Source organism: Aspergillus udagawae (genome assembly GCF_001078395.1).
Source record: "Aspergillus udagawae IFM 46973 DNA, scaffold_4, whole genome shotgun sequence".
NCBI classification, from domain to species: Eukaryota; Fungi; Ascomycota; class Eurotiomycetes; order Eurotiales; family Aspergillaceae; genus Aspergillus; species Aspergillus udagawae.
This window is the reverse complement of record NW_025091267.1, coordinates 1408250-1422713: the sequence shown is the minus strand read 5'-3', so window position 1 is coordinate 1422713 and position 14464 is coordinate 1408250. Positions and strand designations below refer to the sequence as shown.

At 55.2% G+C, this 14464-nt stretch overlaps 5 protein-coding genes across 5 annotated transcripts; all 5 read left to right on the top strand.

The window, feature by feature from the left end:
* Positions 1-1364: 1364 nt before the first annotated feature.
* Positions 1365-3278, top strand: Aud_005880 (putative 3-hydroxyacyl-CoA dehydrogenase; the record flags this gene model as incomplete). The annotated part of the gene is made up of 3 exons (XM_043290796.1): positions 1365-1449; positions 1497-2132; positions 2179-3278. 3 exons carry the CDS (start codon positions 1365-1367, stop codon positions 3276-3278), a joined length of 1821 nt encoding a protein of 606 aa, XP_043146731.1.
* A 477-nt stretch (positions 3279-3755) lies between these two features.
* Positions 3756-5102, top strand: Aud_005879 (uncharacterized protein; the record flags this gene model as incomplete). The annotated part of the gene is made up of 1 exon (XM_043290795.1): positions 3756-5102. The coding sequence occupies one exon, from the start codon at positions 3756-3758 to the stop codon at positions 5100-5102; it is 1347 nt and encodes a 448-aa protein (XP_043146730.1).
* Positions 5103-6478: 1376 nt separating this feature from the next.
* Positions 6479-10300, top strand: Aud_005878 (non-ribosomal peptide synthetase; the record flags this gene model as incomplete). Its single annotated transcript, XM_043290794.1, has 1 exon — positions 6479-10300. The coding sequence occupies one exon, from the start codon at positions 6479-6481 to the stop codon at positions 10298-10300; it is 3822 nt and encodes a 1273-aa protein (XP_043146729.1).
* Positions 10301-11234: 934 nt separating this feature from the next.
* On the top strand, positions 11235-12011 carry Aud_005877 (putative bZIP transcription factor; the record flags this gene model as incomplete). Its single annotated transcript, XM_043290793.1, has 1 exon — positions 11235-12011. The coding sequence occupies one exon, from the start codon at positions 11235-11237 to the stop codon at positions 12009-12011; it is 777 nt and encodes a 258-aa protein (XP_043146728.1).
* Positions 12012-12401: 390 nt separating this feature from the next.
* On the top strand, positions 12402-14348 carry Aud_005876 (uncharacterized protein; the record flags this gene model as incomplete). Its single annotated transcript, XM_043290792.1, has 3 exons — positions 12402-12930; positions 12982-13468; positions 13535-14348. 3 exons carry the CDS (start codon positions 12402-12404, stop codon positions 14346-14348), a joined length of 1830 nt encoding a protein of 609 aa, XP_043146727.1.
* Between the last annotated feature and the right edge of the window lie 116 nt (positions 14349-14464).

Genomic DNA, 14464 nt, shown 5'->3' with positions numbered 1-14464 from the left:
CTAAATGAATAAGAGTGAAGGAGCATAACGAAGGAAACATACCGTGATTGGCCAAGAGATATTCGGATTTCCAAAGCTGATTTAGATGCTATCGCTGCTTGAATTACAAAACTAGACACTCATGGAGAAAGAGCTGATATTTATGCGTGCTTGAGTCAAGGACTCTGCGTAATAACTACGTTTAGACTTGGGCAAGTGACGTCTAGACTCCATGTTTCATGACGCATTTTTCCGCTGCATGCGGCAGTAGATTAAGGCAGAACTTGAAAAGTTCTTAAGACCTCGCTCTCATCTTCGTCAAACTGACATTTATATACCTCGTTCCTCGTTGTACTCGTCATTCCAGGGCTTCCCGCTGCGGCAGCGAGCGGCACCAGTACCATGCAATGCAGAAACCCGTAACCAGGGCTTCTAGAAAACTTTACGAAAGTGGCTTAGCGTGTTTCACATGAGGGTAGGCGAACGCATTCAAGAGAATGAACATTTGCAATGGTATTGCATCCAGCTGTAACCAGGGCGCTATCCATCTATTTCATGGCTTTGATATCGATCGACCGACGAATGTATATAATTTAGTACTAGATATATTTATCTTTACGGACAAGCTACAGATTTTCCCCTCTTTATACTATCTAATAGAGATACTAGTACTAAAGGTATATCCTAAGTCTTATAAGTATCCAGGCTTATAGTGTTGAGATAGCCACCTTTGAAATATGGGCTTGTATATGGTGAAATGGCTTACGTTAAGGTGGTAGGTTGGTTAATATTCGTCATGACGCACGCCGAGATGTTGAAGATCGATCCAGCATGCTCTCCGATTATGCCACCGATCAATTCGACGACAGCTTCTAGAACTCCGGAAAACGGCAAAAGTATTTGATTAATTCACAGAGTGGATACTATGACGAGACGCAATATATGGCTCATCGCCACGATGCTATTGAGAGGCTCCTGTTTTGTCAAGCTTTGCGGCCCGATAGACAGTTGATCGGCATGCCGAGTACCGCGGCAATCTATCCAATCGGATTTGTTTATATCAGCGTTGGTATTCCTTGGATCGTCCAGCCGGTTGCTAGAGGGTATTGCTATTATTGTCCGTTCGGGACGCGTTAACCAGGCACTGAATTGTCTCCAGTGTAGATCCCGCGGCTGCGGATAGTCTCTCATCTGAAGAATGGATCCCGTCCGTCATACCGTCTCGGAATGTGGTCGTCATTCGTCATGTCGGGAGATATGCCGGGAGACATGTCTGTGGCCACTGGGTCCGCACATAAATGCTTTGACTTCCGTTCTGCTGTATATCCTCTTCTCACCAGATTCAAACATTCCTATTTTCCTCTCTGAGCAAATACACAGCAACAATGCATCCAACGTGGCAGCCCCCAAAGAACTATCGTCAGCGACCTGTCGCCATTCTCGGTGCAGGCGTGCTTGGTCGTAGAATTGGTATGCCTTCTCGCATCAAGTGTCCAAGATAGAACTAACTTGTACAGCGTGCATCTGGGCCTCAGCAGGCTACAAGGTCCAAGTCCGCGATCCGAGTCCTCAGCAGCGCGCAGACTGCCTGGCCTACGTCAGGGAGAACGTGGCCTCATATGCCGAGAGCACAGGCCAGAAGCCGGGAGCAGTAGAGGCAACCGAGGGCCTCAAGGAAGCAGTGGACAATGCCTGGCTGGTCATCGAGGCCGTGCCGGAGAAGATCCAGCTCAAGATCGACACGTTCGCCGAACTCGATGCCCTCACGCAGGGTGACTGTATCCTGGCGTCTAACTCCTCGTCGTACAAATCTTCGGAGATGCTTGAGAAGGTGCCAGAGGCGACAAAACGCCGGATTCTGAATATGCACTACTACATGCCGCCGCAGTGTATGATTGTCGAGCTCATGACGGATGGGTATACCGCGGCTGAGATCTTTCCCTTTATGGTTGAGCGGTCCAAGGAGGCTGCGACCCTTCCGTATGTGGCTCGGAAGGAATCGACCGGGTTTATCTTCAATCGTCTGTGGGCGGCTGTCAAGCGGGAGGTGCTGACGATCCTGGCGGAGGAGGTCTCGGTACCGGACGAGATTGACTCGATGTGGCAGGAGATGTTTATCAAGGGAGGGTCTGCGCCTTGCAAGACAATGGACGGTGCGTATTCCCTTTGATTTTAGCAGCTATGTCTGACGAACGATAGCTGTCGGCCTTGATACCGTCGCGTTTATCGAAAGCCATTACGTTGCAGAGCGCGGTCTCTCACCCGAGAAGACCGTCAACTTTCTGAAGGAGAACTATCTCGACAAGGGTAAGCTCGGCAATAAGTGTGCAAACGGTGGTCTTTACCCGGCGGCATCACCCTCGGCAAATACTACTGCCCAAACCAAAATCATCGCCCTCGATGTTGGTCTGTCGGGCCCCACCCCCAGTTTCAACGCGGGTCAGATCGTCGAATTCTCCGCCGACGGAAAGCTTCAACGAGTACTGGTCAAGGACCAAGCTTTGCCAGACGGCTTGGCTATTGATGCCGCCGCTAAACGCATGTTCTGGACCAACATGGGCGTACCAGGCAAGGACGACGGGGCCGTCTACTCTGCCAACCTTGACGGCTCAGATATCAAGACGATTGTAGCACCAGGGAGAACCAATACCCCAAAACAACTGGCCCTGGATCAGTCCGCTCACAAAGTCTACTTCTCTGACCGGGAGGGACTACGCATATTCCGATGCAACTACGACGGAAGTGATCTCGAGATCATCATCCAAACGGGAGATTACCAACAGCCCGGAGAAATGCAAGACGCCACAAAGTGGTGTGTGGGCATCGCTGTTGCCCCCCGTCTCGGCAAGTTTTACTGGACGCAAAAGGGACCTTCGAAGAGTGGCAACGGCAGGATCTTCTGTGCTGATATTGACATGCCGCAAGGCCAGACTGCCACGACTAGAGATGATATCCGTTGTCTCTTGGAGGATCTGCCGGAGCCCATTGATCTCGAGGTTGATGAGGAGTCTGGAAGATTGTACTGGACGGATCGCGGTGAGCTTCCTTTTGGAAACTCGTTGAATCGGGTCTCGCTGAACAAGACCGGTTCGGAGGTCGAACGGACTGGTCATCTGGGCTACGAGGTTCTCACGCGGAATCTCAATGAGGCAATCGGGTTGAAGTTGGATCTGGAACATGGTCATATCTATTTGACCGATCTTGGGGGCAGCGTTTACCGGACGGACGTGGATGGGAAGCGGAAGGTACAGTTGTATTCGGATGAGAGCCGTGCTTTTACTGGGATTGCTTTAATTTAGACCACTTTGTATCATTTGCAACTCTGGCTTTGATAGAATACGATTAGACTGCGGTTCACCTTATCCTTCCATATATCTAGTCTACACGTCGTTCCCAATCGCCATGGATCTACTCTGTAGATATCGTGCTTTACGACCTTAACGCAAGCATTCATTGAGAGATATACCCTTATGTGCCAATCCTTTAACAAAACGATCCACAATCTCAAGGAGCAACTGAGCTACGGCTCCTCGGCTAAATTATCCGAATCATGTTCAATGTCATGAGCCATGGACGAGCATAAATGAATACGAAAGAGCCGCTTTTAATCCGCTTGTTCCAGTATAGCTCTCCCGGCGGGGATTCTAGGCTCCAATAACAGCTCTCAGAACTCAGCCACCAGGTTGCAGCCTACAGTATCACCATTAGACGCTTGCAGGAGACTACATAAGTCGCATTGGACCCAAATCACACTCCCAGGCAAACGCAAGACTTTGATGACCATGGCAGGCCCTTCTCTGGATACACTTCCTGTTGAGCTCCTGACTGAGATCAGCAGCTATTTATGCGCCCTGTGCTGCGGAACATATCCCTACAGCCTGAGCCAGAAGCATCTCTCCAGACTCAGTCGCACATGTCGGCGGCTCCGAGATGTCTGCCAACCGCTTCTGTTCGACCACTACTACTATTCTTCGCAGTCCGTGGCGCCTCTTCTTTCTTTCCTCCGCACACTGGATGCCCGCCCTGATCTCGCAAAGTGCGTGACTAGTCTGGATTTCCACGAGCCGGGCCACGGTGAGAACCTCGACGACGAAGATCGACAGCTGGTGGAGAGCTGCATCGCCAAGCTTGGTCTCCCCCCATTGCCGGATGACTGGCCCGACTACCTCGGAGTGGAAAGAAGTCTGCTTGTGGCAGAACTTGTGGTCGCATCGTGTCCGAACATCGAGGCCCTCAAGTTTCCCATGAACCCAGAATGGATGGTGAGCGTGCTTGCCTCGCTTCCAAAGGATTTGACCTTTGCAAAGTTGAAAAGGCTAGATATCTGGCATTACTATATCAGCGGCGACCACTATGCTATTGGTTACGGGAAGATCAGCGGGCTGTTGCATGCGTCGCCGAGTCTGGAGCATCTCAGTCTTCCCTCCATTGAGACGTTTTACCCCGGCAAAGCGGGAGTACCTACTCTGGAGAAGCTGACGGATCTCGATCTCGGTGAGGGCGCGCCGCCGCCGTATTTTCTCAAGTGTACCCTCGAGGCGTGTCCGAATCTCCAAACGTTCCGCCTGCATTGGGTTGACACGGACGGATATGACGAAGATTCCGAAGAGTGGTCGCCTCTGGACGGATGGCGGACCCTGCAAGTTGTCCAGAGTTCTGTCCGCGAGATCACCTTCGAGACGAACATTGAGTTCCCGGACAATGATAACGTTGCAGGAGGCGTTTCGACGCTGCGGGACTTTGCGCGCTTGGAGATCCTCGAAGTCGGTGGCAGTGCTCTGCAGGCTCTGTACAAAGTCTGGGCGCATCATAGCCGCCACGCGAGTATGGAACAATTCGTCCACCAGGTGTTTCCCTCTACGATCAAGGAGCTTACTATCTGGGACCCGGATGCGTCGTTAATCGAGTTTGTCCGCCTTCTCACCCGTGAGGCTGCTCGCGAGCAGTATCCCCGTCTAGCTAGGGCAACGATTTCTCAGTCAGATCATCTGTCGGTATGGGGGTTTGAAGTGGCGCAGTGGCAAGGAGCCCTTGAGAGACGAGAGTTTGAGGGTTCGACGATAGACTTGAGCATCCAACTGCCGACGATTCTCGATTACCCTGATGCTCTCTACACTTTCTAGATCGATGTAGCACTCTCAATATATCAACTATCTGCAATCCACAGAGGTTGCAGCAGGCCGGGTCGTGGCTCACTCTATGGGAGTTTAGAACTCCGTCCCTGAATGGAAACGCGCACGGCATGGACATGCTTGAAGCTGACTCTGGCGTGGATACTCTCTCCTTTTCGCTCCAACAACCTCTCGGCACTGATTTCTCGACTGTCCCTCATCCTTCGCCAATGTCCCGCACTGCCGAATCTTCTTTCCCTCGAAAGGAAGCCCCTGGTTTTATGCAAGATGATGTCCGCTTGATGCATGTGATGTGCCCGATATCGAACAGATGGGTGAATCTCCTTACATGGGCTTTGACTTGTGCAACTTGGACACGCCATTCTCCCCGATCCCAACGCCGATTCCTGGCTTTGATCCAGACGCACTTGTGAAGGAAAATTCTCAGATGGAAATAAAAGACCGCAATTAGAGACTGAGCTATATTCCCACAAAAAAAATAGGATAGTCTAAGCAGACCTCGACAGTATCATAGTATGCTCTTCTGGGCTGGCAGCGTTGGCCATCTGCTGTTGTGCCTGAGGCTTCAGTCTTTCGACCCCACCCTGACCCTGGCGGAATGCGCCAATGACATCCGGGCAGTAGTGGGGTAGATCACATGACTGGTCGTATTTGCATGTGATGATTGAATCTGTCAACACCAATCCTTATCGGGTCACTGTTGATGCACCTCCAGGGGTATCCATGCTCCTATGGCCAGGCAGATTCTAATTCCAATCAGTCTGATCTCCGACGGTCTCACGAGCAGTTGCCGTTTCTGTCTCTTCTACTCTGTCCTCCGTACCTATGATCTGATATCATGAGAGAACGTGATCCGCCCCCCGATAAGATGTGGCAGATGTCTCCAGCTTCCCCGCTGATTGGGTCTAGTGGGGAGTCCATCCTCAGCCATCGCGAGGTCCTATTCTCGGGGTTTCCACTTTCCGTCCGGCTCTAATTGGTTCTCTCCCAGAGCTTCCTGAGGCCTGCTGCCCAGATTCAATCAATCGTTTCTTGCTTGCTTCTTCCTCAACAAAAGAAATTTGTCCTCTTTGCCTCTTTCTTCTTTCCCCCATCCCCAACCTGACTGGTAAGTTTCTTCTATCCCACGTCCCTCCACGCCTCATCGGATCGTCATCTCACATGGTCCACTAACAACTGCCAGATTTCTCTTTTGCTTTTTACCCTCTGCCGCCGACACCGCGGTGTCATTCATTCGTTCTGCTCGTTTCGTCTCCACAGTACCGCCTCTTCCCCCCGTCCCACAAATACCCGCCAACTCCTCGAAACCGAGATCCGCAAAGTGTCAGGACAACTGTCGCAGCCCGAATTGAAAGCTGATGCACTCAATGTCTATTCTCGATACCACCAAAGACCTCTCGGCCCTGTTCACCAAGCAGGTCCATGCGACTCCCGATGCCCCCGCACTAGAAGATGACTGCACCACATACACCTATGCCGAACTAGACAAGGAAGTGGATGCTCTGGCGCAGCGTCTGCGAAGCTATGGAGTCGGACGAGATAGTCTGGTTGGCGTGCTTCTCCCTCGGAGCGCCCATTATGTGATCGCCTGCCTGGCCGCTCTCCGGGCAGGAGGCGCATTCCTTGTTCTCGAGCTGGCTTACCCTCCTGATCTCCTGGCAGACGTCCTGGAAGACGCGAAGCCAGTGGTTGTGGTCACTCACCGCGCCGAGGCAGAAAAGGTCAAAGCCGATGTGCCACTGATCGCTCTCGACGAGCCCGCGACAGATGCCAATGGACACACCAAGGAACCGTCGACTCCGCTGCCGGCTGAGGATGACCTGGATCGACTGGCCTTTGTCTCGTATTCCTCAGGGACGACGGGCAAACCCAAGGGGATTGCCAATCCACATCGAGCGCCTGTGCTTTCGTATAATCTCCGATTCGGCGTGCAGGATCTGCAGCCTGGTGATCGGGTGGCCTGCAATGTGTTCTTCATCTGGGAGATTCTGCGTCCACTGTTGCGTGGTGCCACGGTTGTGGCGGTTCCGGACGACGTGAGCTATGATCCCGCCGCGCTGGTTGATCTCCTGGCGGCCAAACGCATCACCGAAACTCTCATGACGCCAACGTTGCTGGCCACCGTGCTCGCGCGTCACCCCGATCTCGGTGCTCGGCTGCCAAATCTCCGCACGTTGTGGTTGAACGGCGAGGTGGTCACGACTGATCTCGCTAAACGGGCCATCAAGGCCCTCCCGTCCACCCGGCTGTTGAATTGCTACAGCGCATGCGAAACACACGAGATTGCCTGCGGCGATATTCGAGAGATGCTTGACAGCAATGCCCCGTACTGTCCAGTGGGTCCGCCTCTGGATCCAAAGCATACCTATATTCTGGCCGAAGATGGCAAGACGGCGCCCGACGGCGAAAGCGGAGAGCTCTTTGTTGGCGGGCCCCTTCTGGCGCGCGGATACCTGAATCTGCCCGATACTACCGCCAAGGCTTTCACCGCCGATCCGTTCGACTCCACGCCGAGTGCGCGCATGTATCGCACCGGCGATCGCGCTCGCATTCTGCCTTCAGGACTGCTGGAAATCACCGGTCGCGTGGGTGCGATGATCAAGCTCCGTGGATATTCGGTGGTTCCTGGTAAGGTTGAAAACGAGATCGTCAACCACTTGGCGGTCAGCCATTGTGCCGTGATCGCGCACGGCGAAGGATTGGATCGCCAGCTGGTGGCGTACATTGTCCGAGACCAGGACAGCACCGATCGTCCGGTCGTCGAGATCAACCCGTCTGGTCACAGCCCGGCGGCGCGACAAACTTTGGCGCCATACCTGGCGCAGTACATGATCCCCGCCCTGTGGGTGGAAATGGACGAACTGCCGACCCACGAGGTGTCTGGCAAGGTGGATCTGAAACGACTGCCTCCTCCGCCCGCTCCAACTCCGGTGAATGGCAACGGGGCCAAGGAGAAGGATCCCATCGGCATTGACCAAGTGGCTGCCATCTGGGCTACAACACTGCGAACCCCCAAGGCGTTGCTGAAGCCGACCGACAATTTCTTCGACCTTGGCGGCCACTCCCTTTCCCTGGCCGAACTCGCGTCGAAATTCTCGCGAGAGTTCGGTTTCCGTGTTGCCATCGCGCGTTTGGCCGACAACTCTACCCTGGCCGGTCACCTGGAAACCGTGCGTGCCATCCGGGACGGTCACACCGCTGCCGTGCAGGCTGATCTGCCGGCTGTGCTACGTGCAGACGCAACCTTGGATGAGGACATCCGGCCCTCTGCTGATGTGAAGATCCGATCCGTGACGGATGCACAAACGGTGCTGTTGACCGGTGTGACTGGGTTCCTGGGTGCTTTCCTCCTCCACGATCTGCTGGAAAGCACTTCTGCGCACATCATCTGTTTGGTGCGTTTCAACGAGCCCGCCAACGATGATCAACCTGGCGGTGTGGCTCGTATCCGTCGCAATCTACTCGATCTGGGTCTTTGGCGCGACTCCATCATGGAACGCGTCGAGATCCTTCCTGGTAACCTGTCCCGGTCGCGCTTTGGCCTGTCGCCCGAGGCGTTTGACGAGCTGGCCGCTCGGGTGGATGTCATCGTCCATGCCGCTGCTACCGTCAACCTGGTGTACCCCTACGCAGCTCTGCGTGGCCCCAATGTCGGAGGAACCAGAGAGATTCTGCGTCTGGCCAGCAAGGGCGGCGCAACGGTCCAGTATGTCTCCACCAACGGCGTTTTGCCCCCGTCCGCTGAAAAGGGATGGCCCGAGGATGCGATGCTACCCGTCGAAGACGTTCCCACCAAGCTGCTGGACGGATACGGACAGACCAAGTGGGTGGCCGAGCGGCTGGTCCTGGAGGCCGGTCGCCGCGGACTGCCCGTCAAGATTCACCGTGCGGGCACGATCAGCGGTCACAGCATCACGGGAGCGGCCAATGCCTGGGATCTGTTGTCGGCATTGATAGTCGAATCGATCAAGCTCGGCTACGCGCCCGACGTTGACGGCTGGAGGGCCGAAATGACTCCGGTGGACTTTGTCAGCAAGGCGATTGTCCACCTGGCCACGCAGACGCAGGCCGACCAGACGGTTTTCCACCTGGGTGACCCGGATCCGGTCGACACAAGACAGGTGTTTGACGCCCTGTCGGAGTTGGGATACCCGACAAAGCGACTCGCATGGGATGAGTGGGTGGCGCTTTGGACCGAGAAACAAGGATCGGTCAAGGGAGGCGACGGTGCATTCACGGTTGACATTCTGCGAAGTGGTATGCCCACGGTGGAATTCCTGAGAGGAATCGTTGTGCTCGACAACGCGGCCACCAGGCCTTTCCGAGCTGTGGTGGAACGGCCCAAGGTGGATCGCGCTCTGTTGGAGACCTATACTCGCCACTGGTTCGCTCGTGGATGGCTTCCCAAGGCGCCTGCCCGGTTGGGCAAGCCTGTTGCCGCCATTCGTGGTCCTTTGAACGGCCGTGTAGCCGTCATCACCGGCGCGTCATCCGGCATCGGTGCCGCCGTGGCCACCGCCCTCGTTCGCGAAGGATGCCATGTTGCATTGGCGGCTCGCCGCATGGACGCGCTCGAGTCTCTCCAACGGCGACTGTCCGGCCAAGGCAGCAAGATCCTCATTCAGCGCACCGACGTCACCGACCGTGCGCAGGTGGAAGCACTGGTGCAGGCCGCCAGCGAGCAGCTGGGTCCTGTCGATATCCTGGTCTCCTGCGCCGGTGTCATGTACTTCACGATGATGGCGAACGTCAAGACGGACGAATGGGAGCGCACGGTCGACGTGAATTGCAAGGGTCTCCTGCACTGCCTGTCCTCAACGGTGCCCGGCATGCTGACCCGCGGCAGCGGCCACATTGTGGCCATCTCTTCCGACGCCGGACGCAAGGTCTTCCCCGGACTAGGCGTATACTCGGCCAGCAAGTTCTTCGTGGAGGCGACGCTGCAGTCGCTGCGGTTGGAGACGGCGGGAATGGGGCTGCGCGTGACAGCCATCCAGCCGGGCAACACGGCCACCGATCTGCTGGGGATGTCGACGGACGCGGAGGCGATCAAAAAGTACGGCGAGCCGTCGGGGGCGAAGATTCTGGACCCGGAAGATGTGGCCAAGTCGATTGTGTATGCGCTGCGACAGCCGGCGCATGTGGCGGTGAATGAGGTCCTGATTGAGCCAAGAGATGAACCTATCTAGACATACCGGTTTAGAGCTCACTATACTAGCTTTATAGACTAATTGATTCTGTTTACGACCATCCTGGCAAATAAGAGAATGTAGCTTTGTGCCTGGCAAATAAAGAGAATGTAGCTTTGTGGAGGGTGGCAATTGTCTCTAACAGAGGAGTCAGAGCCTGGATATACAGTATCTATGGAGTAGGTGGCTCATAGGTAAGCCTGAATACAACGGGCGCATTGGGCTATAATTAGATCCGCACATGGCAGAGATCGTTCCAAGTACCCTTAGGCCACGAGGGTGAAGGGTTGCGTTTAATGTCATCAGCAGGGGGTCTGATTGATGGAAATGAAAGATCAGATAACGAGACAGATTGTTTGAGCCCAACAGCCCATGTGGGCTAGATAATCCGTCAGCCATGAATGGGGCTGCAAAACGGAGGCCGGCGAAACACGGGAAAACGGGCAGACGAACAAACATCTCCTGCGTCGTAGTGCCAACAGGCTAGATCGCTGGGCAGACATCGCACCAATTGCAGCGAGGCAAGACACTTCCAGGTCGGGCATAGAGGCACTGCCAAGACGGTAGTATCTGTTAGTATCTGTCATTGTCGGAAGAGATGCGAACGGGTCTGGATTCGAAGCTCCAGGGTCCTGGCTCCAGTCATCTTCCGCGTGTCAAGACCTTGCAGTCTGCGGGTGATCCAGCAGATAAGCCAAGAGAGTCTTAGCTCGAGCCGAATTAGGAAATTGGTCTCTGGAAGTTCCTCACAACGGTCAGAACCCAGTTAAGGAAAATCGTATGGCCTATTCATTTGATTCACTCTATGTGACGACCGGCGCGGTGGTGTGGTGCCAGCGTCACAAGCTTATATATGAGTAGCTTCTCTGCGCTCTCGTCCTCGGGGCAATCGAATTGACCTATTGACCTCTCCGTTCTACGACTCTCAATACAGATGGACATGTACACAGATCCGATCGCCCTCCGTCCGCAGCAAGACATGCCCTACGATCTCCGCCCGCGAGCCCTACAATGGGACGAAGTCATGGACCGTGACTCCAACGGCGGCCTGTCGCCAACTATAAGCAGCGATCTGCGGTTCCCAGCAGCTCATATGACCCCGTCGCAGGAGCTATTTCTACTCTCGCCGCAGACAACGGCCTACCTCGGCTCGAACCAGGACTCGCCAGGCGAGCTCGGCGGTTATCATGACGTGAATGCTACCTCTAATGTACGCTCCCCTCTGCCATCTACAAGCCAATATGGGAAGCTAACGAGACAGCCCAACCGCCGACAATCGCAGAACCGCGAAGCACAGCGCCGATTCCGCGAGCGGCGGGAACAGGAGCGCATCCAACTACGGAAGAAGATGGAGGAGCAGCGGGCGGAAAACGAGGCGCTAAGTCGGCTGCTGGCGGAGGCGAAGAATGCGAATCTCAAGCTCGAGATCGACAATGAGCGGTTAACAAAAGAGCTGGAGACGCTGCGCCGGCGGTGGCAGGATGTGCTACGGTTGATGGCGGATATGGTGCAGCAGGAGGAGGTGGGCGAGGGGGGCTCGCCGGCCAGTTGTTCCAGTGGGTCGTCCTCGTCGTCGCGGAAGGAGGTTCACGGCCTCCGAAGTTCGATTATGATGCAGATGCTGGTGCTGTTGTTTGATGAAAAGGGTGAAGAGGGGCCTCCTCGGACGACGATGATGGCGAGATTGGGGGCTTTGTCTGGGGATCTGTGATTCTGATTGACTGGTTCCTGTTGCATGAATGGAGTTTTTTGCTTTTCTTCACAAATTAATCACTTGACTAATCTGAGCCTAGTTCAAGTGCCTAGTCTTTGTAGGATACTGTATTGTGGACATACGGCCCTCCGTACTATGGATATACCAGTACCGATTGGGAACTGTGTCTCACTCCTCTAATTGGGCTATTTCTAGCTGCTCATAAGCCATCAAATCTGTCCACCCAATTGCCAGGAGGCCAAGTCCCCCCGCTAGTCACGCTAACCAAGCGCAGGAAAACACTCCCGGTCCCACGTCAGCTTCTGCTCTGATGTGTCAGACGGATTCGATCGACCGAGGACCCCTCCTAGCCAGAGATTGACCGTGGTATTGCGTGGATTGCTCGCCATGACCCCACGAGGCGGCAAACCTCAGCAGATCCTCTTTGTGGACGGCCCCTCGCTGGGCCGAGGAGGCGACGCTAACTCCCGCAACACACGGTCAGCTCTGATCCGCCGCCGCATCTCAGAGAAACGGAGTGCATACCGACAGGAGGAGGAAGCCAAGCGAGAGCAATTGATTGCTCAACGTCAGACCCGGGACCGGCATTTAGCCGCCCAACGGTGTACCTGTCCTGGAACGGCCAGGGACCAGGACCAGGATCAGACCCAGGATCAGGCCCAGGGATCATCCGAGCCTCAGACTACGGGGCCCAGAACTAGCGTAACATTATCTCAAAGTCAATCTCAGACGCGAAACTCTGCTAGCGATGGAACTCCTTTCCGGATCTGCGGGACCTGTGGAGGAGTGCGGGTGTCCAACCGGCCGCAAGGCAGCACCTCGGGCCTGTCTCTGAGCCTTGTCTCTAGCAGGGTAGATCCCTTTTCTCCGGTGGATGCCAACGTTGGACCAAGCGTAGACGATATCCTTCACCATGGTTGGTCTACTTGTCCTTCTGCACAATCCCGAGAGAGACTAACCTGACTAGCGTTCATGAATCTCTGGCCCAACTTCCGCCGTGCCGATTACGCCGGGAGATGCTACCAATCGCGGCTGGCGCCGAACTGGGAAAGCAATATCTTAATATATACCACCCTGTGGGCCGCCTCGTGCCATCGAGACGTCCTGCGCATTAGCTACGGTTTCAATCCGGTGTTGGACACCCGCGATCAGCTGTACTACAAGGGCCGGCTGCTGCGGCTGCTGCGCGAGCATGTCGCCGACTATACCAACGAAGAATGGCGAGATGGAGTCATCCTGGCCATCTTGCATCTGGCCGTCAATGAGACCACCAGACGAGACCTCAGCCGCGATCCCAGCCCGTTCACCCCCCCGTTTGTGGATATGCAGTCGCTGTCGTTCTATGGCAGTCGAGACTATCACTCCACGCATTGGAACGTCATTTGTCATCTGTTGCGCCAGCTGGGCGGCATCCAGTCGATCAAGCTGTTCGCCCTGGGCTGGTTGATCACCATGTAGGTGCCGTCTACGTCCCTCGACTTACTCCCAATTGCTTGCGGAAACCTGCTAATCTCATCCAGCGCGGATCTAATGAAGGCGGCCCACGCTCTGACCAAACCGCTCTTCCCCCGAGTCGATGTGGAAGGCAACGAGATCAACCTGCCGTCTCCTCTGAGTGTCTTTCCCCTCCCGGACGACCCATCCACGATGAAGCGACTCGGGTTCAGGGAGCTGTTATCGACCTGCCCAGCGGTGCAAGGGCCCATCGTGGACGTCTTCCTCCACCTCAGCGAATACTCTACCCTGGTGCAATGGTACTACAATCGCCACCTCGATCCGTCCGACTGCGACCGTTTCGCCGACGTCCGCAACCAAGTCCACCACGCCATCTTCAGCCTGCCCGACGAGCACGACCCCGTCGAATCCGTCCTCGATATGTGCCAGGTCTCCCCAGACGACTTCTCCGTCTCCCATGGGCTGTACCTCACCTGCCGACTGGCCGCGAACCTGTACGCAACGCACGTTACCTTTCCGCTCCCGCGCTCCGCCCTGATCCGCGCCATGATCCTCCCGCTGCTGGCCAGCAAACTCGACCAGATGACGCAGGTCCTGTGCAGCCCGTTGCTGCTCTGGTGTGCTACCGTGGCGGCCATCGCGGCGGAAGAGAGGCCCGAGCACCCGCGGCTAGTCGAACATGTTGGAACCCTCTGTCGGGGGTTGAATGTCATGTCGTATCCACATTTCGTCGGGATTCTCGAAACATTCGCCTGGGTGGACGTCGCGTGCTCGGAGGGATGTCATCGACTGTGGGAGAGATTGGCAGTGCAGACTTGGGAGGGGAAGGTCTGGAGTAAGACAGCAGATGCTGAGCCTTTTACAGTAGTAATGCCCTAACGATGTAACGAGCTGAGTAATGATTACTTAATGCTTTAGTATGTCAGACCCCAGACCGCATTTGAATCCTGATCTCTTTTAGCGTCGTGTTATTCCCTTTTGGGAAACGTCTTGTA